Here is a 27723-nt window from a genome sequence, read left to right on the forward strand (position 1 = left end):
TGAATACAAATTTTTTAGCAAATTGATAGATGATAGAAAAGTAGTAAGATTCATACATCAATGATCTGATAATTGAATAATGCTTGATGGATCAGGTGTATATATTTTATATACACACATATAAGCCATGCCAACATACACATCAAGTTTTAACCATAAAGTTACATACATGTCACCATAATAGAAGTCTCGAGATGCATGTCATATATCCCCACAGTTCTGTTATACACATCATATATCAACTAATCAGCAATTCTATGCAATAGTAATTCAATGAGATTACTAATCATTAACTGGTTAACATGGATCAAATCCTGATAACATTATTATTCCAGCACTAGACTAGTCCTGCCCATGCTTTAGCCTGTGGCAGGCCAAACACACACACACACCATATTTCCGCCCTTGGTTGGCAACCACGATTTTGCATCTTAGCTCCCAACATATACCATATTTCATATGTGCTAGCTAGTCCAAATGCTCCTCTTTTTTTTCTCTAATCTTATAGTTATACAAAAATTAAATTTACTTATATAATAAAACATAATTTAGCATCTTGATTTGATTTGGGCATTGGACTAGTCAGAGATGCTCTAGCCCAGTGTGTGGAGGAGAAGAGACAGGAGGAGACGGAAAAAGAGGGAAGAGAAAGCCATGCCAGAGAGTAGGGTGCTTTTTTTTTGAGAAATTGTTTATCTAACTTGAAGATTTTTATTCCCTTTGACGACGTTATAAAATATTAAGAAGAATGATCACTAGCGCTCCCAGTCGGGGACTTAATGAAAGTTCGATGAACCTGACATGCTCTGACAAGTCTTTCGTAGTCTTTCTGGTTAATATGCGGAATTGGTTGCGTAATAGTTCCATCCTCCATACAATTCAATTGGTCATTATTTTGTTCTCGTATCGTGGCATTGTATTGCAGTAGCACGGTAATGGTAAGGTGTCCCGCTACGTTAGCAACCTCCGAGTGGCCTAACCTCCTGTTCAATATAAAAAGTAAATAAATAAATAAATGTGGCTGGGCCAACCTTTTGTTTCTAATGATGGGCATACCCTTGCAAAGTAATAATATTTTTTTTTACAAAATGTGACAATATTTTTGACTTCATGTTTTTGTAAATAGATCATCTATAATGGTGATTCAAGATATCCATCTCATATTAAACACTGATCATTTACCATTATGGTTATACAAAATACGATCTTATTATCTCAGCTGATATAAATCAATATATTCTGAAATATAGGACAAGGACATATGCATTAGGATTTCGTGATCATATTTTTTTATTCTTTAGACAGATATTTGTTTATCAATAAAGTTTAAAGTAATACATAAAATTAGTTTTTAATCACATTGACTAAGATTTCAATATTTCAATTGTCAAAAATCAACTAAAATATTAAAGAATTTGGATATTTTCAAATTTTTCGGACATGTACATCTCTGCCATGATAAAGTAAAATTATGATTCCTCTTGATCTTGATTATTATCGAGATGACTGATATCTTAGTTTTAAAAAACCTTATAACAATGGTGATCCCTTCCAATACTCTTCTTCATAACAGTAAATGCAACTATTGATTAATCAAATATGCTTGAACTACGGATCTTTTAAAACAAAGCATAACTATAATTTGGGCACATTGTTTGTCGCTATAGTCAAAAATAATGGACATATGGTAAAATAATAATAGTATTTGCGTAAATTAGTATTAGAAGAAACAGTGAATAGATATATGGATAATTGTGGTACCGTGACAACGCCCTCTTCTTGGAGACAAATCTAGTGCTTTCTGTTTAAAGGTAGGTATGCGTGGACCTTTTGGGTCCTTGAGTCCTTGAGGTGTATTAGGCCAGGTAGCCGGCAATTTTGAATTATTCTCATATATGGACATGCGTGAAGCACGGTGGAAAAATCCCCTCAAAAAGAAACATGATGGAGAGATGTGGAAAGTGGAAAGGAGTAACAACTGGTCAAATCGCATCTGCAGCCAAATGTGGAATGAGGTTTTGGTAGAGATGGGAGATGAATGGTTGGCAAAATTTCCAAGACTATATGTTCAGGATGGCTAGACAACGGAAGCCTATGGAGTCCACTCGGTCTCTTCACCTTCGATTACGATGAGACGAAACCCATCGAAAATTATGACAAGAAGAGGGTGAAGTGTATTCGAGCTCTTTCACTAAAAGGATGATGAGATGATGATGGAGAAAAACAAAAGCATGACTATCAAGTTTATTTCGAAACAATGTTTCCATAGATCAGTTTCTTAATTACTGGCAACTTGGATTACGAACTCTTTCTAAGTGCTAGTATGGAATGTATTTGCGCACTTTATTCTATCTAGCCCATCAACTACATGGTAGTTGTTAATATAAAAGGTGCTATTTTACCCTTTTTCCAAAAAAATGATGATGATGATTTCGATGCCAATTTTCAAGATGTATCATAGATTATATGATGTTGCTGTTCTTCTCTCTGTAGAAGAAAAGGAAAAATATCATAGACAATGATCTACATAATAGGAGGTGACTTTCTTCTAATATTTTTAACCTCCCCAAAACCTAGTGAAGGTAACAAATTCGAGTATCGAATATAGCTACTAAGAGACTTTGTATATACTCGCACCTTTGACCTGCATATTGTTATGGTTAATTTGCTATAAAAATTATGGATGCAGGTTAACTTATGCCACACCCACTCTAGAGTCATGGGTCCTCTTGCATGCTTAATTAGTTTTATTGCACCATTTATGCACCTACCATGAAATGTTGTTCTATTATTTAGACAAAGTTTGCTTAAGTTAACTATGTTATATTTTCTTTATTATATTGATATATTTTGCAATATATAAATAATTATGATTGAGCCACACTATATGATTCTGTTAAACAAATAGTGCATAACAGTTTCACTTTCTAGCATTCTATTTTGCACCTAATGGGATGTGCACTAACATCCAAGTTGGGTATATTCCACCAATGGCCGAGTAGTAAAGTAGATAGTCAAGTAAAATTCCTTGACCATTTGAGCCTAACATGCCAACTTTGGCTGACATTAAGTCTCTGTCTGCTTGGGCCACTCTAGCTACAGATGGGCTTAAAGTGGGCCAACCCTGCTGCTGTCTTTGCTTCAACTACTCAAGCTTCCCATGCTTTCCACCCACAGAGAGAGAGGGAGAGAGAGAGGGGGAGAGAGAGAGGGGGCAAATATTCAAGGCATGCTTAGAAGTTAGATGACGTTCTGAAGGAGAATTGGATCAATGCCCAGTAATTGCAAGAGGACTTGGCCTGCTACAACGGAGAATCAGGCTCATGAAGGTGTTGGGACTGGTCCTTCTGTGTTACTGGATCTCTTGGATTTGGTGTGGGAATGACAGCCAACTCTGGCCCTTGTGGAAACTCAACTTGGGTCCCAAGGGCCACAGTCATCTCGTGAAGATGGGCCTTGTCATGCAAACTTGAGTATCATAAATGCTAGACACCCCTTAGAATTCCTTAGGCCTTCTTGTTAATAATTGCTGAATGATGAAGTAGAACAACAAGAGCAGAGATGAAGATCGAAAGAAAAAGAATTTGATTAAGAATGGAGATGGGAAAAGAGAATCATCACAAGAAGATTGAGAGTAAAAGTGTTTTCATTCTCTATTGTTTTCAGAATACAAGAACTGAATATAAGAAGTCTGAACTCAGAATACTAGAGTTGAATACAGGAACACTTCTACCTCTCTTCTGTCATACTACTCTGTTTATATAACACCCTCATTAACCACCGAGTAACAGATGCAACAGTATAACAATATTTCTAACAGTTCTAACTGAAGCTTAACAAACTTAACTGAATCAACTGAATTACAGCTAAGCTGTATAAATAGAACTGTAACACTCCCCCCCAAGATGGCATGTGAATGTTATGAACACCCATCTTGCTTAATAATGCATTGAATCGAGCAACCCCAAGAGCTTTGGTCAACATTTCAGCAAGTTGATTTGCTGTGGAAACATGTAAGGTTCAAATAAGACCAGATTGTACTTTGTCTCTTACAATGTGACAACAATTTCAATGTGCTTTGTTCTTTCATGGAAAACTGGATTGGCAACGATATGTAATGCCGCTTGATTGTCACAAAAGAGTAATGTTGATATTGTATGATTAACATTTAGATCCTTGAGAATGTTCACAAGCCATGTGAGTTCACAGCATGTAGAAGCCATGGAGTGGTACTCCGCTTTTGCAGATGATCTTGAAACAGTGGTCTGCTTCTTCGATTTCCATGATATGAGTGACTCCCCAAGGAAAACACAGAATCCTGTGACTGATCTGTGTGTATCTAAGCATGCTGCCCAATCCGCATCACAAAATGCTTTCAAATGTAGTTCTAAATTTGAGGGAAAGAACAGCCCTTGCCCTAGTGTAGTCTTTAAGTATCTCAATACATGGTAAGCTGCATCCAAATGTGGCTGTTTTGGTGAGTCTAAGAACTGACTTAACACCTGTACAGAGAAGCTTAGATCCGGCCTAGTTATGGTAAGATATAACAACCTTCCTACAAGCCTTCGATAAACCGTGGGATCCGCAACAGGTTCACCTTCAAACCTACTCAATTTTAAATTCTGCACCATAGAGTATTTTGTAGGTTTTGCACCAAGATATCCGGCATCTTTTAATACCTCCAAAGTATACTTTCGTTGAAAAACGGATATACCTTTAGAACTTCTAGCTACTTCAAGCCCAAGAAAAAATTTTAAGGTTTCCAAATCTTTAAGCTTGAACTGTGCATCAAGGATCTGTTTGAGATGATCAATATAGGAAAGATTGTTGCCTGCAACTATTATGTCATCCACATACACAAGTATGGCAGTATATGAGCAGTCATTTTTCATGATAAACAAAGAATAATCTGCTTTAAATTGAACAAAACCATGTGAAACAATGAATGATGACAACTTCTCAAACCATTGCCTTGAAGCTTGCTTCAAACCATATATAGATTTGTTCAATTTGCATACTAATTTCTCCCCCTACTGCTCATAACTAGGAGGTAAGTTCATGTATACCACCTCGTGAAGATCACCATGTAAGAATGCATTGTTTACATCTGGTTGGTAGATGTGCCAATTGTTAACCACAGCAATTGCCAATAATGTTTTGATAGTAGTCATTTTAGCAACCGGGGAGAATGTTTCTTGATAGTCTAAGCCAGCTTGTTGGGTATAACCTTTAGCAACCAACCTTGCCTTTTTTATTTTTTCTGTACCATCAGCTTTAAATATTTTTTTATATACCCATTTGCAGTCCACAGCTTCTGCACCTTTAGGCAAAACAGTAACAGTCCATGTATTGTTTTGAATAAGAGCTCTTAGTTCATTATCCATGGCAACTTGCCACTCAACAGAGTTAGATGCTTGACCATAAGTTTTGGGATCGACATGAGATGAAATAGATAAGGCATAAGCACGATGAGAAGATGAGAGCTTGTCATAGGTCAAGAAATGAGAAATATCATAAGGTTTACCTTGCTTTGCAGAATTTTCTGATTGCTGGTTGACCAATTGAGAGTGAGGGGGTCTTGAGACCAAACTACAATGATATTCTTGAAGATAAGAAGGGGGACGTCTAATTCTAGATGACCTTCTAAGTGACTGATTTTGAATAGGTTGAACAGCTACAAGGGAAGAAGCTGAATGTGGTTCTGTTGCAGACTTAGGAATTGTATTGGTAAGATTCAGAGTATCAAGGGAATTTGATGTATGGATAAGTGTTTCAAATCCAGAATTGTTCAAACTTGTAGGACTATAAGTGGATTGAGGGAAACAACAGTCATTATGAATGTTAGAAGATGTGGAAAAGATAGTATCATGATATGGAGAAGAAGAAGAAAGAGTATCATGATACGGTGTTGAACGTATAGTGGGTGTAAGAGAGTTATGTTGGAAGGGAAAGATGGACTCATGAAACGCAACATCTCTAGAAAAGAAAACTATTCTTGATTGAATGTCATAAAGTTTGTAAGCTTTCATGCCATGAGGGTGTCCAAGGAAAATGCATTGTCTAGCTCTAGGATCAAATTTTGACTTATGCCTCTTCAAATTTTGTTCTTTTGCAAGCTATGATATAAAATGATTCCATAATAGCTAGAAGTCGATCTAGATAATTATGTTGTCACACCTCAAGTTTGTCGGACTGCATCAATTGGAACACCACCCTCCATGTTAAAAAGGCAATAAAGAACACCTCCTACACTTCATTTTTATATAGAATGGACAAACCAGCAATCCTTTTTCATTATACAAATCATAAATTCTGAAAGTTCCCTAACTCTCATCATTAGGTTCACAATTTCATGACCTCCCTCCCACCACAATCACAACAAAAATAAATATTTCGTGACCCTTTCTATTAGTGTCTCCTACCCTCCCACCAGACACAAAATCATGCAAGCCAAGTACACCCTGAGAAGTTTCCTGTTTGTGCCAGGACTGCAAACAAACTTGAAGCAGCCGGTCCCTTCCCACAGCTTCCATATGCCCTCTTCTTCCCTCCGCGAAGAGCACGTCTTTGGTTGCCCTATGCTGAAACGACCCACGTACTAAATTAAGACGGAACGTCTAAACTTCGACAAGGAAAGATTCCAAGACGGCACCTTTTCATATTTCGAAGTCTTTCTTTCACACTTGTTTCCTTCTTCATTAAGCCGGATCAAGTTACCTGTCTCGGAAGGTTTACATTTATTGTTTCCATGTGTTCTCATTTTACGCAGTCCTTTCTCCAGCCAAAACGTAACTAGGTGGGAGACTATCTTTTTACGCCACCAGATTGTGTTTGATATTTCACTATGTTTCATGATCTTTTCAAGAATCTCGTCAGATATGATGCTGTTTAATTTGATAGAATTTTATTTGTCTAGGACCCTGGCAAGCCAATTGGTAAATTATTTGAATTATTCAAAAAAAAAATCTGCTGCAACTGATTGTAGCCTATTTGGAAATACGTTGCCTACTGTGGGTCTCAAGAACAATATTGCACCCATCTACAAACATCTGGAACGTAACTTCTCTAATTGTGGTAGATTCGCAACAAATTACACTCATGGTCATGGGGCAGGTAGATTATTATGATAACGTCATGTCTCTTATTCAAAGTCCAGTAGATTCGTGTGGAATGGCCATATCGTGACTTATGGAACCATGCTGAATTTTTCCAATTGGAAAGGCCATCTAAGCAGAAGTTAGCGATTTAACTGGAAGCCAGAAAGATTCCACTTCATTCATCACAAAGCACGGGGGCTTGCACGTAAACCATTAGCCGGTGGAGGACTAATCAGAAAAAAAGATGCCAGCCCATGCAGAGAAAAAAGGGAAAACCCATGCAGCTTCCCAGAAGCTAGACTCGAAACGATCTTCCTCTGAAGAATGCAGCAGCCACCTTAATTAAAGCTCAAAGCACTTACCTGTACCTTTGTTGGCACCTATGGAGACTCCTTCCAAGAACCTCTTGTCCTCCTTCTTTCCTCCTTATTTAACACCTCCTCCCCTCCCTACCTGTCTCATTCACCAAACCAGTGACTTTGGCCCAAACCCTATGGACCAAAGAACGGCGAGCATGGCGGAAGACTCGCTCGGATTCGAGGACTTCTTGCCTTCGATGGCCGAGAGGCTCGGGCCCGAGGGGCTGATCGAGGAGCTCTGCAAGGGTTTCCAGCTGCTGATGGACACGAAAAGGGGTCTCATCACGCTCGAGAGCTTGAGGAGGAACGCGGCAAGGCTCGGGCTCGAAGGGTTGGCAGATGATGAGCTCTTGGGAATGCTAAGGGAGGGGGATTTGGACGGGGATGGTGCTCTGGACCAGATGGAGTTCTGCATCCTTATGTTTAGGTTGAGCCCCGCGATTTGATGCAAGGTTCTCAGAGGATGTTAGAAGAGGCTCTTGGGATGCAGCTGAGGTCTGTTATGCTCTAACATTCTTGGTTTGCGTTGGGCTGAATGCACCAAGGCTAAGTTGTATTCATCTGGATCCCTCTCTCTCCCGTTTGACATAATTGTTGGCCGGTGTTCTTCTCTCTAGTGGTTGCCTTTTTAAAAGCTTTTTCAAAATGTAGGTGACATGGAAAATAAAAATGCGTCTGGAGGAAAAATAAAAAGAAGAATGCTAGAGAAATTTTCTTTTACCAGTTCTATTATTATGTATTTTGTTGGGGTATGTAACCATTGACTTCTACATCAAACCAAGCATCTAATACTAATTCATGAGCTCATCCCTACCTCAAAAAACCAACAAGGCTCTTTCAGAGTATTTCTTTAAATCATGGGTTGTGTAATGTAATAAAACACCTCTTTTCCTAAAGTTTTGTATATATTAACATTGATATTTGCCTTGTCGAAGGTTTGGTTGGGAAATTTCAGGAATTTTATGTTCCTTTGATTTTCTAGTCTTTGAATGGGCAAGGGTCTGCCAAACCTCTCATCCTTCTTTCATAGCGGTAAAAAAAACAAAAGAATATATAAATCATCCTTCCAGAAAAAGCAGCAGCAAAGATAAAGGTAATGGTTAGGAATGCTCGTACCAGATTTGACTAGCTAGGAACGCTCAAGCCTTTAACGAACGTAGTACGTCGCCGAGACTTGTGGTGGAGAGTGCCCCTGTACAGGCGGCGGAGCTCAGTCACATCATTTCCGTCCCTGGGACCTTGACAGCTCGGGACATCTGAAGCTTCTATTTTGCTTCGACAACAATCTGTACGGTGTTTTTCATATGGGATCCCCTACCTCCGAGTTTCCTTAAGATTAGCTTCGATGGGTCCATCTTGGATGGAGGTACGCGGGGCAGCGCGGATTTTGTTATTCAGGATCCGTCTGCCAAAGTCGTGGCTGCAGGAGGCAGTCAACTCTTTGACGTATTGATTCCGGATGCAGAGTTGAGGGTCGCTTCGGTAGGCCTTCGTCACACCCGGTATATTCTACGGGTCAATTCCATTGTCCCAGAGGAGCACTCAGCCACGATCATTAGTTGGATCCGGGGGGGCAAGGGGTAATGGTTGTTTGCACCCTTTGATCTGAGATATCTTGGCAATGGTGAGGAACGGAGGGGCCTTCCAGGCCAAGCATATTTTCCGTGAAGCTAATGGGGCTGCGGACTAGATGGTCGGCTATATAGCCAATCACTCCGGTAGTACCTTGAGGGCCGAAGTTGGGGAGTTGCCCTTGGCAGTCTGAGATATTTTGTTTTTTGATTTTATTGAGTGTATCCGTACCCGTCGGTTATGATCCACCCATCTTAGCCAAAAAAGAAAAAAAAAAGTAAAGGTAATTTTAAAATGGCTCAATGAACTGGGGCTACTTGCAATGTTGAAGAAATACATACATATATATATATATATATATATATATATATATATATATATATATATATATATATATATATATAGAAGAAACAACTATGAAATGGTGCAAAATAAATGCACTTCTGATGTGGATACTGAGCTGTGCAAATTGAACAAGAATGATAGCACCATGATTTTGCAAGCATAATAGATGTACTTCATATCATATAGTGCATGGCATGTACTCAAATAAAAAATAGTAATTGGCCACTAAATTCTTAATAAAATGATGAAGGCATGTTTAATACGTAAGGTTGATACAATATTCTCGGTTGCTTCAATGTTTACGCTCAACGTCTTTAGAGTATTTGCCATCTTATCATAATTTTCACCAAAACTACAGCTAAACTTTTGAACTCTGACCATCCCAAAGAATATCTTTACCATTGACAATTGCCTTCAGGAAGATTCAGCATATCAGTATCATGAAACAATATTTTCTTTTTTTCTTTTTTGGTACAATGGTCGCTCACGTTAATCTCGCGTGAATGCAACCAACTAAATCAAGAAACATAATGTGACATAAAGGTGGAGGTATAGTATCAGCCCATATCCATAAAACCTCTCTGAAACGATGGCATGGGCTGCAAAAGAGGCAATTCAATATGCCGCCATATTCGCCTCCCGATACACATGAGCAACTTGAAAGGAGTCAGAGTCTCTCCCTATCTGTTGAATGTCCCTAAGGAGAGGATGGTCGTCTCAGCATCCGAGATACAATCGACCATCATAGTGGAGTCTCCTTCCATGGTAATATCACCAGCTCCTAGAACACTCCTCGCATAAGTGATACCCTCCTATGCCGCCCTGAGATCCGCTCCTATAACCATCATGTCACAAGTGTGTTGCCCACCTGCAGCAATTAATCTAGAGTTGTAATCACGGATCATAAACCCTATCCCTCCTCTGTCTCCTCCTAATAATATATTATCGTCAAAGTTCACCTTGAGGTGACTAGGGGGTGGGGATTTCCAAGTGAATAAGGTGACTCTGGATGCTGTGACAGTGGTGTGGGAACTCCAAATGTCCCTAGCCCTCCGAGATGAATTCGCACTTGTAGTGTTGATGATCTCGGCTGCATGACGGATAGCTCTATCCACCACAACTCTCGAGGATACCATCCTACCCTCAAAGGTACGGGCATTTCTATCTAACCAAATATAATAAGCCAAGTAGGCACAGGTGACCCCCACTCCATCGTCCGTAGTCTCCTCATAGGTACCCTGAGATGATGTAATAAGTCCTCCGCCGACCCCCATCCTTGCGGCAAAGGCAGTGCCACACTCCTCCACACCTGTATCGCCCGAGGGCAGCTAAGAAGAACATGGCTAATAGTCTCCTCCATGTCAGGGCAGTCCTCACACATCAGAGTAGTCCTGACGCCCCTCCTTGTCAGCACGGTGCAGGTCAAAAAATATCCCCTAGCCACCTTCTAAATGAATAAAGTCACTTGATGGTGAACACACAACCTCCAGATCCACCCACTCTCAATCTGTCAAATGGTCTCCCTCCCCATCAAGGCCTGCAAGTCCCTAGAACGTGCCATCGTCCTCCCTATTAGAGTCCAAACCAACCTGTCTCAGAAGATACATGACCCTCTCAGCTAGTTGCTCCCCGAATGCGTCTCGGATCATCACCTCATTCCATCCGCCCTCACCAGGGGTAATCAGATCACGGACCCTACACCCCAATAATCTTGCCGAATCTACCATCGTCGGCATCCACCCCAACGGCTGCCCGGTCACCCAGGCGTCCTCCAACACATCAATGGATTGATCGTCTCCAATAGCCCACCTAATCGCAGGGAGCACTGTCGGTGCGTAAGCACAAATCTCCTTCAAGATGAAGGAGCTATGACACCCAACCCGAAAGTCAACTGCCCTCGAGTGCGTGTTGTACTTGCCCCTAATGAGGGAACACTACAAAATGTCCGACTCCAGAATATACCTAGCAGCATGTCTCACCGCCAGAACCTCTCGCCTCGCCATCAGTAAATGCACTCACAAACCACCTTACCTAATCGGCTGGCATATTGCCTCCCATACCACCAAGTGAATGCCACCTCTTTCCTCCCTCCTACCCTAGATGAAGTTCCTGAATAACTACTCCATCAACCTCATTGACGCTATTGATACAATGGTGTTCGATAGTAGGTATATCAACATCGAGCTAATTAAGAACCGTCTGCACCAAAATTAGTCCACCCATCATGGAAAGTGCATCCACCTGCCAGCCCTCCAGCCTATGTCTGATGTTGTGCACAATATTAGACGTTCCTTACGATGAAGGCGCCGCCCAGTGATAGAAACACACAAATACTTCAGAGCTCCCTTGTGCTCGCCCAACCCTCAACACATGCTTGATGGATGTCTTCACCTATAGCCTAATCTTCGAGCTGAAGTAAATTACTGACTTGGCCAAGTTGACCCATTGGCCTGAAGTAGTGCAGTACTCCTCCATGATCCTCAGGATGACCAGCGTCGCTTGTCTTGTTGCCCAAGCAAGGAGCAAGCAATCATCTGCAAATAAAAGATGTGATACTTGGATGGACTCCGACCCCAGTCTATAGGCTTCTAGAGCCTGGGTTTCAATAGCAAGACGGAAAGCTCTGGACAAGGCATCTGCGCACATGATGAATAGTAGTGGAGACAAAAGGCACCCCTGTCGAAGTCCGATAGATAAGGCAAAGAAACTTGAGGGTGTGCCATTCACTAATATGGCGAAGGAGGAAGACCTGACACACCCCATCACCCAATTAATCCACCTCTCATAAAATCCAAAGCTCACCAACGAACCCCTTAGAAAGCTTCAGCTCATCCTATCATATGCCCTCTTCATATCTAACTTGATCCCCATCAGGCTCTTCCGACTCGGGGCCCTTCGAAGATCAAACATGAATTCATGTGCAATGAGCATATTGTCGGTGATATTCCAACCCCCCACAAAGACCTCCTACTCCGGGCTAATGATCCTCGGCAAAATGCTCCTCAATCTAGCAACCAGAATTTTCGTCGTGGCTTTGTATAGAGTGGTGCAAAGACTGATCGGGCAGTAGTAGCCAGCCTCCGTAGCATCCGCTCTCTTTAGGATCAAGGTGTCTAAGGTCCTCGCTCTCTTTAGGATCAAGGTGTCTAAGGTCCTCTTTCATTCCTCCGCCATTACTGTTGTGCTAAAGAACTGCTGAACAATTTGTACAACATCCTGTCTAACCACTGCCCAGTCTCTCCTAAAGAAAATAAGAGAAAAGTTGTCTGGTCCCAAAGCCTTATCCTTGGCTAAGGACCAAAAGGCCTCCTGGATCTCCTCATCAGAAACCGGCTTGATTAGGGCTTGATTTTTCTCCTCGAACACCATAGCCGATGGTGTCGACATGACGGATGGCCTCCCACTATCTGACTGCTCCATCTTCTTGGATCTAAAGAACTACTCCAACATCCCTCTGATGGTATCCGAGTTCTCCATCAACTGCCATCGGCATCCCTAATAGCTCTAATATTGTTCCTCTACATCCGCATGATCATCATCTAATGTAAGAATTTAATATTTTGGTCATCTTCCATGATCTATTGTACCCACGATTTCTACCTCCATAGAGTTTTATGTTGTCAAAGAAGCCCACGATGGGCCAGCCGCAGCAGCCCTCAAGAGGGGTCTCCCCTCGCCGGCCAAGGATCAGTAGTCGGTTCCTTCCCTTTCCCAAGCCTGCAATTGCTTGTCATCCTCACCCAGCAACTGTTTGAGGGAATGCTCCAATTAATGCACGACTTTTGGCGCAGGCGCACTAGGCACAGTCCATCTTACTTTTCGCCTGTTTATACCTTCACATGCATAACTTGTGCCGCATGTAATAATGTTTCGTTTAAACTTACAAAAAACCAGAACCTACCCTAGCCCTAGTTTGCCAGATTCATATTGTCTAGTGGTCCAATGTTATGAACCGGCTAGGTTAAATGTTGTCGTTCTTTTTTCTTTAAAAAAATTACAAGTTGTTATCGTCCTCAAATGTCATGCTTTGTTCCACTCCGAGTGCACCAATATTTACCAAAATTACTGAACGATGTGGGTTTCGGTTAGTGGTAAAATAAACCCTAGTGTTCACAATCTCTATCGAGCGTCGCCATGTACGAGTTGTCAAGGAGACAGACTACCCGGTGTCTCATCAGTCCTTTTTCCTCTTTTGTTTTCTTAGGCTTTGATTTGAACATTTACGAAGAAGAATGCACCATAATGTCAACCTGCAGGCCCAACAAGCAAGCCAGTCTTCCACTGGAGTGTTCAGAGCTACAGAAATAGAGATAGAGAGAGATCGAGGAGGAGTCAAAACTTATTTCCAGTCTGCTTCTGAGTTTTCTTCATCTTGCCATAATAAAGACTACGATGGGATGCATCTGCTCAAGTGACAGAGATGGAATGGACGAAGAAGATGAAGAGACCACAAGACAAAGGCATGTGACATGCTGCTTTGTCTCAAAGATAGTGAGGTGTGACTAAAGGATATGGCACTTTCAACTCAAATGGTCCACCACCAGTAAAAAAAATTTTCTTCCTTTTTTTTAGTGTTTCAGTAGAAGTTCGTCTTATGGGAGATCGCAGAGATTTTTCTAAAGAAAATTTTATTTTAAGGGGATATTTCTGTAACAAGCCAACCCCCATAATGGCTGTGGTTTTAACAGACATTAAGGTCTGGCCTCCCTTCATACTCGGAAAAAAAAAGAGTGGGGAAGGGGATTTTTGTAAAAAAAACTAGGTCATACTGATTGGCAGGATTGGGCAAGGCTCCAAAACTATCATATCTAGCAATCTCAATTGATATACGGGAAGGAGACCTCCTATTTACACAATACTTGTTAAATCCCAATCTTACAGCGAAAATATTTAATGCTATATAAATTACTTTGACGATCCATCTTTGCCTAGAAAACATAGGACTTGTTTGGTATTGCATTTATGTGCTGCTTTTGTTTTTGAAAAAACAAGAAGGCAAGTGATCTTGATTGAACAATATGTATGATGATTTCTTTTTTTCTTGGAAAGAAGCAATAAATCATGAAATCGATTCAATAAAATCTTAAAATATTGAATATGATACATAAAATTTTCAAGAAGGTGAGAATTTCGAGATGCCATTCTCTGGAAGGAAGCAATAAATGTTGAAATGGATTTAATGGTATATTAAAATATATGGGTGTTGATGCCAAAATTCTACCCAACCATGTTCTGATGATGCTGATCTAGAGGCATAGAGGGCACAAATCAGTTTGCTCGATCTACGATGGTAGAAGACAGAATACCAATTGTTGTTGTGAAGAGTCACATATATACATACAAAGAAAATAGAAAGGCCAGGCCGGAGCCATCCAGCAGGCCACCTCCAATGCTTGAGTTAGGTAGTGCTTTGAAATAACAGTATAAAATAGCAAGAGGATAAAAAGCATCAAAGTAGAGTGTCTCCCTAGATCGTTATGCTTTAAGTGTTTAGCCTAGAGTACTCGATCTGGAGTGCTCCAAATGGGAGCTCGGCCTAGAGTGCCTGGCATTGGAGCGCAACCTCAGAGCTCAGCATGACTCCAGTCAACGGATACACTTTCTGGTCTCCAGAGACTTGAGTCCTAGTCTCCAAGGATGCGCTAACTAAGAGCTCAGCCTGGGAGCTCGGCATGCTCTACTCGGAGGTCTCACGTCTCAATCTCTAAGAACAGGTATCTTGGTCTCTAAGGATGCGTGAACTGGGAGCGTGGATTGGGAGTGTAAACTGGGAGATCAACATAGCTCTAATTGGCGGTCGCGCATCCCGATCTCCTAGGAGTCGCATCTTGATTTTCGAGGATATGCGGACTAGGAGCGCAGACTAGGAACTCGACCCGAGAGCTTGGCTCGGGAGCTCGACATGTCTCTAATCAGCGGTTGCGCGTCCTGATCGCTTGGGACTTGCATCTTGACTATGAGGATGCACAGACTGGGAGCTCGTCCCAGGAGCACGACATGGCTCTAATTGGAGGTCGCACATCCTGGTCTCTAAAGATTCGTGTCCTGATCTCCAAGGATGTGCATCAACAATGGAAATTAGGAGATTTATCAATAGAATCTAAACCTATTAGGTATAAACATGTATTTCAAAAAATGTCACATTAATATTTGCATACAGTCTTTTAAAACTAAACTTATAGCAAGGATATTACGTAAGAAAATGAATTGATTATTTTGGTGCTTATGCTTCTACTGGTAGAATCATATATGCTAGATTTTTAATGGATTTGGAATTCGTTTATCATCTTACACCCATCAAATATATTTCAAAACTGCAATCTTAAATGGTCATCTCAATAAAAAGGTGTATACGAAAACAACCGAGGATCTTTTTACCTGATAATGAGGAAAAGGTATCTAATTTGACTATTCATCGTATGGCCTTGAGCAGGTAACAAAACAATGTCACAAAAGATTTGACTTTATCGTACTTTCCAATGGTTTCAGGTATAATGATGTTAATAAATGCATTTATTCTAAGATTACTCGTAATTCTGTTGTTATCATTTACTTATATGTTAATGATATGTTAATTTTGGTAACTAAAATGATTGGTATTATTTAAAATAAAATATTTGGGAGTAGTAGATAGAAAATCACTGCTAAAGTTATGAAACATAGCGGTGGATGTATATTAAGTCAGTCACACCATATTGAGAAAATGATTTCAAAATTGAAGCATCTTTTTTTTTAAGAAATTAATACTCCTTAGAATCAAGTAATAAATTAGCTAAAAATTCTAGAAGAACTATTGCTTAATTAATAGAGTATTTTGGTATTATTGATAGCTTAATGTATATTGTGAATTGTATTAGACCAAATATTGCTTTTACAATTTACGTAATAAGTAGATATGCTAGTAATTCCAATGATGATCATAGAAATCCTATTATTAGATTTCTTATATATCTTAAAAGGATTATTGAACTTGGATTAATTTATAATGAGTTTTTCCGGATGTATTAGAAGGATACATTGATACCAGTAGGATTATGAGTGCAGAGGATAATAGTTCCATACGTGTATGGATTTTTATCCTTGGAAGTGGAGCAAATCTTGGTCATCTAAAAAATAGTTCTATATAGCACATTCTACAATGGGGTCCTTACTTTGGTTGCTGCTAATAGAGAGACAGAATTTTTGAGAGATTTATTATTAGATATAATATTATAGCCTCAACTTATGACATCTATATCTATTCATTGAGATGATGCAGCTACATTATGAAGAGCTTATGGTAAAACATATAATGATAAGTCTAAACGTAAAAGTTTAAAACATTCTTTTATGTAAGACAATAAATTGAAGATAGAGTTGTTACTTTATATATGTAAGATCAAGTAAAAGTTTGGCAGATCCTTTCACCAACGACTCTCAAGAGAGTTGGTAAAAAAAACATCAAGTGAGAAAGGACTATAATCATTTACTATATAGTCACCATTAATGAAGACCCAATCCATGCTTGGAAAATTATTGGTTGAGGATTTAACGGTGAAGATCAAATTACTCATAAGTGACTGGTGTAGAAATGATAGTTCATACAATCCCTCTCAAGAATTAATCATTGCTAACTCTTATAAAAATAAGGTTGAATAATTCTCTTAATGAAATTCAAAAACTTAATAATGGGGTTACATTTAGAACTTCGCCTATATAAATGTAGAAGTGGTGTGGTTTCTCATGAAAGTCTAATGGTTTGACTCTCGAGATCGTTCATGAATCCAGGACAAACCATTAATACTGCAGAGCAAGAAACAAATTTATATTACCTTCTCATAAAAACTGAAGAGTGTTATATTTGTGTTGTTTTCAGTTCTATTACAAGGAGTGTCTTACTTAAAACCGAGGCCACAAAAGACTTCAATAGGGATTTGAAAGAATTACACTAATTAAAAGTTTACATTGAAAGATATTTCTTGCATGCATGGCATTATGATGCCATTAAAAAAAAAAAAAACATCTTGCATGCCTCAAAGCCAGCAATTTTTTATTCTTATTATTGTTTGCCACTTCATTGACCATACTATCTGAATGTTTTTCCTTTTTCACACATTCAAAGGATCGCCTCTTCTACCGTATAACAGTTGTAAACCCTTACAACTAGAATAGAATAATTGATTCTGACCCGCTGCTTTCACAATGTTCCCTGTTTCATTGGCATTGCTCCCAAGGAAAAAGAAAGAAAAAAAATTAAACTATTGCGCTAAAGGATATGATGGAAGAGCATATGGTAGACATACTACATTCTACACTAACCACGCTACAACAATGGCCCACCAAATGTATCGGCCAGCTGGTCGATTCTCGGCAACAAAAAGCTAAAATTTTATTGAGATTGGTAAAGTAGATACACACCTGCCACTTTTCGTTGGCCTTCTTGATCATAACAATATTAGCCAACCAATCAAAATAATCAACCTCGCAAATAAAATCTATGTTGAGGAGCTTGTCCACTTCCACATTAGTGACCTCCTATCTTTCTAAAGCTCATGTTACATTCCACACTAACCAAGCTTAGATATTGTTTGAGGAACGAACAATACTAGTTGATGTCCCAACAACTGGACACTACATGACAAACTTGCACCCAGACCCTTATGCAACCATCTATAATTACAAATTTGTAGAGGCTAAGTATATTATTTTTCTCTATTATTTTTTTAGGGGGAGGATGGAGGAGTTTTGAGGGGGTAGTTGCACCTTCAACTTTGTACGTACATGTTCTCGCTTCACCTACCGTCCCTCCACAGCCACACATCCTCAGTACGCGGCACACATCGTTTTCTTGCAACGCGTTTGTCCCAATCCAACGGTCCCCTGTTTTGTTTGGCACGTGTCGGCGTATCGTATGTCCCAAGGCTTCATATTGGTCGCACTCCGTGGACTGGTGGCTGCTATTGCTCCACAGTGGATTATGGATTTCCTTCGCTAACTTGGATGCAAACAAGTAAAGTGGTATATATTATACTAATTATTACTTTGTTTAGAAATCTAAAATTAAAATTAGTTACTCATTATTACAATCTTAATGATTTTTCTGTTTGCCAAGAAAAAATTAACAATTTTTGAAGGTGTTCAATAAGGGAGGATATCAAAAGCGGATGGAACTAGTTGGGGAGAATATGAGTCTCCAATTTTGACTGATGTCTCATAAAGCTTCTAGAAATGGGTTAAACCTTTGAATCTAGCCAGCAAGCATCATTTAAAGGAATTGACTTGCATGTCGAGTTGTTTGGCATGGCATCCATGAATCTAAACTTCCATCCTTGTCATTTAATGTGAAGTAACGTTTTGGTGGATTATGTTATTGAAGGTGGTCTTATTTGACAAGAATTGACGGGGTTGTTGGTGGCTGTGACGCTTCAGACTCAGTAACTACAAAAAACTAATTTGATTTTTTTGTGCATGAGAAAATATCAGTTTTTTTGACACGACTTCCTAAAATTATTATAGAGAGTCCCATTAAAATTTAAATCTATTTCAATTTTTTTTACATAACTTTCTAAAATAATTAAAAAGTGAATTTTTTTGTACGCGCTAGAAAACATGAGCATTTTTTTATTATTATTTTTACATGACTTGCTAAAATAATTGAGAAGAGTTCGACTCAACTTTCGGGCAAATTTATTTTTTACACAACTTCCTAAAATTATTCTAAAGAGTCTCACTAAAATTTGAATTTAGTTCGTTTTTTTGCGCATTTGAAAAGAATATGACAAATGAAATATTTTTCTTTTGTCCCAGACTCCTAAGCAAATTTTTTCTTTTTTTCTACACAACTTTAGAACAAAATATTTTTTTGTTCCTCTTTTACATGACTCTCTAAAATAATTAAGAAGTAATTTTCTTTTTTTTCCGTTTATATGTATGTATATATGCATGTATGCATGTATGTATATGTATGTACGTACGTATGTGTGTGTATATATACATGCATGCATGTATATATATGTATGTATTTACATATCTATAATAAAGGTCTTGTTCACGAAAGAAGCCAAGCTGAATGTAAAAGTTTTTTTTTTTTGGATTGAAATAGGAGGTAGCAAGATGCTTCCCCCTATATATTTAAGATTAGAAGTAATTACAAACTGTACATAGAACAATAAGAAAATGTGAGATAAGATGAGAGAAGGGAAAGAAGAAACAGCGAAGGATCCATGGGAAGCAGGATGCACCAATAGTTCAAATATGCTCCATAGGTGATGATGATTGACCTCATTTTTTTTGGAACAGACGTGCGCCCAGCAATGGAAAGATTGGAAGATCTTCTGAAGTATCACATAAATAGAGCACTTTCTTTGAAGGATCAGTCGAGCATTTCGCTCGTGCCGAATTTTCCAACATATGGCGGAAAACAGCTGATCGCCTGCCCTCTTAGCCAGTTTGTGATGACTTCTGCTTCTCCACCCAACCGGCCTATGTCTCAAAAGCAATTGAAACTTGATGATGGCGGTCCAAATTCTTTTTGCGAAAGGACATCTGATAAACAAATGATTTAATGATTTCATGGACACTTTAAACTACAAATATTCTTGATATATTTTAAATAAATTTTTTATATATTTTTAATTCTCATGAATCGAAAATGTAAGTCAATATACTAATTCCTATAATAGCTCCATAATTTTATCACATATTCTACTTTTAGTAGCCCTTATCATATATTTATTAATCATATAAAATATATTATAATAAAATATTAATATATTTATCAATATATTAATTATTAATATATTCTATAAAAATATATTTATTACTCCTATAAATTATTAATCTTGTAAAAATATGTTAGTTTTCATTATAGAATTAATATTTTTATTTATACTTATAATAGATTTTTTAATACTAATAATTATTTTGATTAGAAAAATAAAGTAAATAGAAGTAATATATTAAATATTTTTACTATCTAATTATAAAATATAATAATATATTTCTACTATAATTTAAAATTATCCTTCAATAATAATATGATAATAATATGTCTAGTAATATATTATAATATAATATATAATATCAACATAATATTATATATATATAATATTGACATAATATATTGATGGCATATTGATATATCAATTTTTCTGCTAAATTGAGGAGTATTTTTGTTTTTAACTTTCAACCCAAAATCACTGCCCTATGGTGATCTGAAATTTTCGATCTCAAGGACGGATATCCCATCATCGGATTGGGCGGTGATTTGAAAAGTGAAGGTGATTTAGGATCACCGCCACGTAGGATCACCGTGGTGCAACCAAACACGGTTATCTCATCACTTCCATCTACATCATTTTTGATTTTGGGACGATTACCCCAACTCTAATTGGCTCATCTTCGGCCAAGTTAAAAGGCCTCACACTCGAAAGTTCCGAGAAAGTGTGCTCCAAATTTCAGCTTGGGCGATGCCAAGTTGATAATACAATAACTCGGTTCCATAGGACATTAACTCTCTTTTGGTCAGTTAAAATCACCGCTTATCTCATAAGCTTAAACTAATAGGATAGGATAGATCTTTGATACCATATTAAAATCATCAGTTATTCCATAAATTTAAGCTAATAAAATAAAATAAATTTATTTATATATTTTATATGTGAAGTTACAGTTCTGCAGGTGCCACTTGGTTTTACCCGGAGGCCTGGATGGGATGAGACCGTCGTAGGATGAGTGGGGAGCGTCCCCCTCGAATTTTTCTTCCAGATACCGGGAGGTCAGTGGATCCACGGGAAGAAAACCCCGACCCAGGTGGAAAGGCCGCAGGCCCCCTCTGGCTTCCACGTTGGGGCTTCACGTGGGCAGTACACGTCTGTGGGGCCGCGGATCGGATCACCGCCCCGCACCGGATGGAGCTCGTGGCCGTGGCCGCGCCACGAGGCATGCGCTCCCCCGCCCTACATTTCTCCTTATTTTTCTCAAAAAAATTATTTAAATACTAACTCAGGGGAATATTTAAATTATTTTATAGAAATAGAAATATTCCACCGGCGAGATCGCCGACGTTTGGGGCCCACGGGAGCGCCTGGCTCAGATGCGGCTCACTTGTCGAGGCCCCTCGCGCGTGGTGGAGATGCTGCCACATCGGACCGAGAGAATCTCGGCGCGCCACGTCAGCGCAGTCGCGGGGGAAGAAAATATCCCGCGGGAAATGAGGCGAGCGTGACCGCGGAAGGCGGGTGGGGGGATGGCGTGAGAAGACGACGCGTGGCAGTATAATGAGGGGGGAGCCGTTGGCTCCGGCGAGGGTCACAAAAGCCGAGGCCCAGAGAAGCTCTTTTTTTTCTTTATATGAGAGCGCCTCATGACCATATTAGTCCTCCACGCAAGCTCACGCTTTATTCACCATTGGTTCGGGTAACTATCACCTCCGGGAACATTATCCCTTTCATAATCTTGTTAATGCGTCTTTTTCATATAACCTCCATGTACAATGAAAAAGGTTTTAAGGTTCGAACATCACATGCATCTTACGCTCCAAATTTTCTGCACAGTAAATTTTTTATTATTTTGTTCATACCTTCATATATTTTGGAAATTACAAATATACTTTTTTTATTATTTGTGACTGATTTCTTTATATATGCATTGCATGTATGATCATAGCCGTTGATTAACGTTATAAATATGATAATTTTATAGGTATTTTCGGAGTTTTTTTATATGTAATATTATAATTTAGTACATAAAAATATGAGAAACGTATGCTAAAAAATGTTAATTTTATTTTATAAATTATGTAAATAATAGGATTTTTATGTCATTGTTTTACTATTGTACATTTATAAGTTAAAAGTAAAATTATTTTTGGAGTAATGAAAATTAATTTTCCATGGTGCATTTTTTGTTAAATATCAGTTTTGCATAAAAAAATCTCTCAGGATTTTTAACATCTCACGTTGCTTCCACCAATATTTTATTATAGTAAAAATATTAATCAGTGGAAAAGGCAATCTAGCTATCATTAATATTACAAACTAGAGATAGTAGTTCGGGAAGATTATATAATTACATAAAAATATTCTTTCAAAGTTGTTTGAATGCATGCTAGTCGGTAATTATAAGGGTTATAATAACATCATTATTATTATACCATTATGCTGCCACCTAATGTAAGTTGTTAATGGAGGTGAGCGCACCGCGAGCAATCTGATCGGAGGGTGGCAGGGGCAAGTTTGGACCTTTGAAGAAAGGGGAGGAGAGCGAGGGGGCGGCTATAAGCCCAAGCAGGGCTCCTGCCCTTCCGTGGTTTTTTACCATTCTTTACCAATCCGGGTGGAGGAAAAGGAATTTGGAGGACAAGAAAACACCAGAGAGATCTGTCAATCCAACTACCCATCAGGAAGATTTCATCAAAAACTAGTCCATCGAGAAGAGAGAGAGAGAGAGAGAGAGGGAAGGAGAGAGGGAGATGAAGGGGTGCGAGCTGTGCGAGAGGGCGGCTCGGATATACTGCGAGTCGGACCAGGCGAGCCTGTGCTGGGAGTGCGACGCCAAGGTGCACGGCGCCAACTTCCTGGTGGCCCGCCACTCTCGCTGCCTCCTCTGCCGGGGTTGCCAGGTCCCCACACCATGGAGGGCCTCCGGAGCCAGGCTCGGCCCCACCGTCTCCGTCTGCGAGCGCTGCTGCCTCCAAGGCAAGCGACGGCGAGAAGACGTAGTGGATGATGATGGGAACGGCGAGGAAGAAGATGAGGAGGCGGAGGAGGACGAAGGAGACGAGGCAGAAGGAGAAGGAGAAGGAGAGGCAGAAGAGGAGGAGGAGGAGGAGGAGGAGGGGGATAACCAAGTGGTGCCATTGTCGTTGACGCCGCCCCCGGTGGCGACCTCCTCCAGCAGCGAGGAGTCGTACAATGGGTTCTTGAAGCGGATCCGGGAGAACGCGGATCTCGCCTCTCGGGTACCTTGGCTCTCCTCTACCCCCTTGTTTTTTTACTCTCTTTTATTTTTCCCTTGAATGACTTTACAAGGATTTGATTACAAAAACAAGAAATATTGTTTTTTTTTAAGATTTTTCTAAGTTTTTTCACATACGGTAATTGGAATCGTTTCTTGTTCCAAAACTTGTTTGATAGATCTTTTAGAAATTCACAAGAATGTGCCTGAATCGTGTTTTTTCCCCTGGAATTTTTTTTTAGTTTTTCCTGAAATTATATTATTTCGAAAAAAAAAAATCCAACCATAGCTGTCAGCGTTCATCTCGTTTCTATTTCCTTTCGATCTACCAAATCTCTTAATTTTCTCAAGGAGATAATTCTAGAACCTAACGGCCTCTCCGCAGGACGACGACATCCCCTGCTCGTCCTCCCAGCCGAGCTACCTCGCGTCGGCGCCGGCTCGAGCTGTCGCCGAGGACGAGGCCACCTCCTTCGCGGGCTCCTCCCTCGGCCCCTTCAAGGACCGCAATAAGGCCGGGCTCCGCGGCTCGGCTCCTTCGGCTCACGCCCAATTCCACCACCACCGACTCTTCCGCGGCCGCCATCCTGGATATCCGCCACCGTAGAGATCCCCGCGCCGTCGATCTCGCTCCCTCCCAACTCCCCCAGCCCTCCGATCTGAGTGAGACCTCTTTGCCTTATTAACCTTTATTTCTTTTTATTAATTTTATTCCTTATCTCGTGGAGTTGAAATCTTAATCAAAAGGGAAAGATCGAAACTACCGTGTTGGCCTCTAGGGTTTTTTTTTTTTTTTTGTTCTCTTTTTGGGAAATTTCGTCTCTGCAGTTGGTGTCAGTTCATTCCGGTGGCTGCTGTACACGTAGCAGCGGTAGATATGATGGACCCTGATCCATCCCGCGGCAATTATTCCTCTGCATTGAGGTGGACCACTGGATGGTGATCGTACGACGTGCACAGTTTTTGCTCTGTACGGGGCCTGGTCTAACTTGCGCTTCACGGGCCCATTTTAGCCGGGCGAGGGCATAGCGTGAACGCAACGTGCCCTCTCTCGGGGGTGGTGGTGGTGGTGGGAGCGACCACCTGAAGAGGGAGAGAGAATTTGGTACTGAATTTAAAATATCACCGCGAATTGTTTATGGGGAAGTTATTTTATTTGATGATGCCGTGTTTGTTATGTTTCTTTTGTGGATTTTAACATAGTTTTCAGTTGTTTTCTTTAATGATTGGGCGTTTGACTAATTGATAGGAGTTTAGCATGCTTCCGTACATTTCCTTCTTTTGAGGGTTTGTAAAGAGGGAGGACCATTCTCTTTCTTTCCTTCCTTTAGGGCGCATTCTTGGGTTTTTTTTTTTTTTTGGGTATGTGCGTGTTGGGGGTCTAACCATCTTTTCCGTGCTTCTAGACTCAATTTGCATATTTATCTCAAGTCTAATTTCTTTTACACGATCAATTTTGGAGAAAAAAAAATATAGTATGCAAAAATAATATAAAATATATCTTGAAAAACTTATGCTGAGACGAGGAGAAAAGAAAAATAGGACAACTTTAGTATTTCATGAGTAAGTGTTGCCTATAAGAAATTAATTTAGCAACTTCACTTTTTTAAGCAGAGGATTAGAATATGAGTAAGTTGGTCAGCAGAAAAATTGACCAACCCAATGAACAGAACAGACGAATGAGGTCGGTGGGGGTAGCTGACTCTGGCTGCAATGTCTTGGGGACCAGGATGTGGCAGGTTTGATGCATGTGATCTTAATAAAAAAACCTGTAAGCAAGAGGGGATGAACCTATATGTCCATCAATAAATATCTTTGGGTGGTTGTGCTGAATGGTGTGATGGAGCATTGAACTACTTGTATTGTGCACAGAAGTCTGATCCTGATTGTGGTTATGGTGTTGAATCAAAAAAAAAAAAAAACTAAAAACAAAGTAAGATTGTGGCTGTGGTGAATGGAGTCTTGGTGCATTAAACTATGGGCACATGAAGTAATCCTGATTAGCAATGATGACATGTTTTATTGTATATCTATAGATGCTTCCTGGATAGCTGCTATCTCCTACGGAGAGTTGTTGATCGTTTATGAATGGAGAGATCTGATTTACATGGTAAATTTATCATGGTGAATTGTTAAGTGTCCTTTGCTTGATTTAGGATCCATGAGAGGAAAAGGTAGAAAGATTTTATGGAAGCACTGGTATTGAGGTTATTAGTTAGATATGATCAAAACTGAGACCTCGAAATGTGGAAAGCATCTTGTCAGAATCATCAGCTTTAGTTGTTTACATTGCAATAATGGATGTTTGCACCAGTTGACTCGATCAAGTGCTCGTATGATAAATTTAAATCACAGTGACGATGTGAGGACTCAGAGAGCACTTGTAATTGATCATCAATTTCGTGTATGGAAAGCAAAAGTTTGCAGTAGATAGAGGACTGTTCTTGTTCTTGTAGCCTTCTGCTGTGGTCATTATTGGGCGGAGATGCAAAGGATCTCAATACAGCTTCCATTTCGTTGAGATGCTGAAGTGGAAGAACAACATCAAGTTTGGCCTCTCGTCCATTTCCTTCTTGGACGTCATAGAGAGGATGCCAGCAGCATCAATTGCTGAACCATATAAAAAGCAATAAGGGCCAAAAGATAATCATGCAAATTATTGTACAAAATTTAGACTGCCATCAGAAGTCAGTGGAATGTCTTCGTCCTAAAAATTTAAGTGGGCGTTAGTGGTAAAGCTTTTCAGATACTCTAGTTCAAGGGGCGAGCTCTTAGTATCCCTCATTTGAGGTTAAAGAGGGGAAGTGAGGTTGTCTTTACCTGGCTTGTTACAAAGAGATAACCGATCTTGATGTAAAACTTGATAGTAGTTAGACTTTTGGAGAAGAACTATCTGCTAGAAATTTTGTTTAGAATAAGACTAATTGATTAATGGTTCATCAAGTATATGCCTATTTTCCCCGGGTAGGGTTTGTATCTTTCGTGCGAAAGAATGGTAATGGATCGACAGATTGCACAAATATTGGTTTGAAATTTGTGCAGGTTGATGAATGAGAAAGTTTGGAGCGCTTCGAGGCTGTCTGGGGTGTGATTCAATGGATGACATAGTAAAAAAAGATCCATCATTCATTTGAATGCGAAAGATACAACCCCGAACCTAATGTCCCCACTAAAAAGCAGCAGAGGCGACGGAGATTACTTTGTGGTGACTTCTTGATATAAGGGTCCAGAATTGCTAGTAGACATACAGGTTACATCATTCACGCTGGTAGACATCTTGGGGCTAACTATGAAACTAAACTTAAATAAGATTTAAGTTAATTTAGTGAGGGATTTGGGTTTGGCAGGAACATGGAGTCTCTTACCATGAGTTTATATTAGATTTGATTATTGAAGTACTTTTCACATAATATAACTATATTATATCATCCAAGGTCTAGTCACCATGTAATGCTCATGGCTCAACATTAGGGCTCAATGAACGTGTGGTGGACCATCTGTAGTGGGTACTGCTTAAACTTGTACCCGATCAACCTAGTAGTACTGGATTCGCTGATCCTGTACTGTCTACCTGATTTGGTAATGACTTATGACCAGTGCTAAAGTCTTGAACTTTTTTTTTTCCTTATCATTTTTCCAATCTGAAGTTGATTTGCGTGTTCCTTTCTTTCTTTTTTTCTTTTTTGTCTTGCAGATGGTCCTGTTGATGGGTTTTCCTAGATCCTATAAACACCGAGGACTGCTGCTGCTCGCTAGCTCTCTCTCTGACACATTTCAATTCGGGAAAAACAAAATTGGGTCGCGCCCCAAATGCAGCTACTGACCATATTTAGGTAGCCGCTGCGTCGCTTAAAAGCTCTCATTTCCTAGTGGTACTGAGAGACCTGTATGTGGGGTAAATTTGTACATCCAAAGCTTGCGTGTGGTACTGAGAGACCTGTATGTGGGGTAAATTTGTACATCCAAAGCTTGCGTGTGCATTTGGAAATAGAAACAATGACGGAATGGGAGTGCTTGTCTTGTTAAATGGCTCCGTTTTATGTACCCCAAAAAAAGGGCTCCGTTTTCGTCCTTTCTGCTTGCACTTTATAGGGTCGTTGTAGGATCCTTGTTGGGGTAAGTATCTTGTGTTCATGTTTGCTTATCTTGGACTTAGAAAATTTATCCCAACCATTCCAAACTGGCTTGATGCATTTGGGGGTTTAAAGGCAACTCACTAAGAGGATTTTTTTTTTCATTTTTTTATTTTATTTTTTAATTTTTTTCTGCAATAGGCTGGCCTAAGATGAACTCACTAAGAAGATCTTTTTCTTTTCTATTTTGTCTTTGGAACCGTCCATACGGTGGACTTTTTTGGGCTGGAGTTTTAAGCAACCGCTTCAATCGTCTAAGGATTAAGCCGGCTCAGTAAACCG

At 39.6% G+C, this 27723-nt stretch overlaps 1 protein-coding gene, 1 long non-coding RNA gene and 1 pseudogene across 4 annotated transcripts; all 3 read left to right on the plus strand.

The window, feature by feature from the left end:
- The first annotated feature begins 7358 nt into the window (after positions 1-7358).
- LOC148702522 (calcium-binding protein PBP1 pseudogene) lies at positions 7359-8197 on the plus strand (annotated as a pseudogene).
- Positions 8198-12243: 4046 nt separating this feature from the next.
- LOC149752891 (uncharacterized) lies at positions 12244-13978 on the plus strand. The gene is made up of 2 exons (XR_016396473.1): positions 12244-12917; positions 13630-13978. It is a non-coding gene; the product is annotated as an uncharacterized LOC149752891 (long non-coding RNA).
- Positions 13979-22568: 8590 nt separating this feature from the next.
- LOC103723974 (uncharacterized) lies at positions 22569-27379 on the plus strand. Of its 3 annotated transcripts, none has more exons than XM_039131803.3 (3): positions 22569-23312; positions 23694-23971; positions 27003-27379. In XM_039131803.3, exons 1-2 carry the CDS (start codon positions 22824-22826, stop codon positions 23913-23915), a joined length of 711 nt encoding a protein of 236 aa, XP_038987731.3. In that variant the 5' UTR covers positions 22569-22823; the 3' UTR covers positions 23916-23971; positions 27003-27379. The 3 variants fall into 3 exon arrangements, with proteins under 3 accessions (XP_038987731.3, XP_089781558.1, XP_089781559.1); XM_089925432.1 differs by having other exon boundaries at positions 23694-26887; positions 27003-27335; XM_089925433.1 differs by lacking the exon at positions 27003-27379 and adding an exon at positions 24137-25241 and having other exon boundaries at positions 22587-23312.
- Positions 27380-27723: the final 344 nt, after the last annotated feature.

This window comes from Phoenix dactylifera, chromosome 9 (assembly GCF_051530095.1).
Source record: "Phoenix dactylifera cultivar Ajwa chromosome 9, Ajwa_hap1_PhDact_Kaust_v1.1, whole genome shotgun sequence".
In the NCBI taxonomy this organism is placed as follows: Eukaryota; Viridiplantae; Streptophyta; class Magnoliopsida; order Arecales; family Arecaceae; genus Phoenix; species Phoenix dactylifera.

Excerpts from the sequence above, each read along its gene's own strand:
- LOC103723974 (XM_039131803.3), top strand. The coding sequence starts at position 22,824 with ATGAAGGGGTGCGAGCTGTGCGAGAGGGCGGCTCGGATATACTGCGAG. Across the intron at positions 23,313-23,693 it reads ACGCGGATCTCGCCTCTCGG|GACGACGACATCCCCTGCTC; the intron begins GTACCTTGGCTC and ends GCCTCTCCGCAG.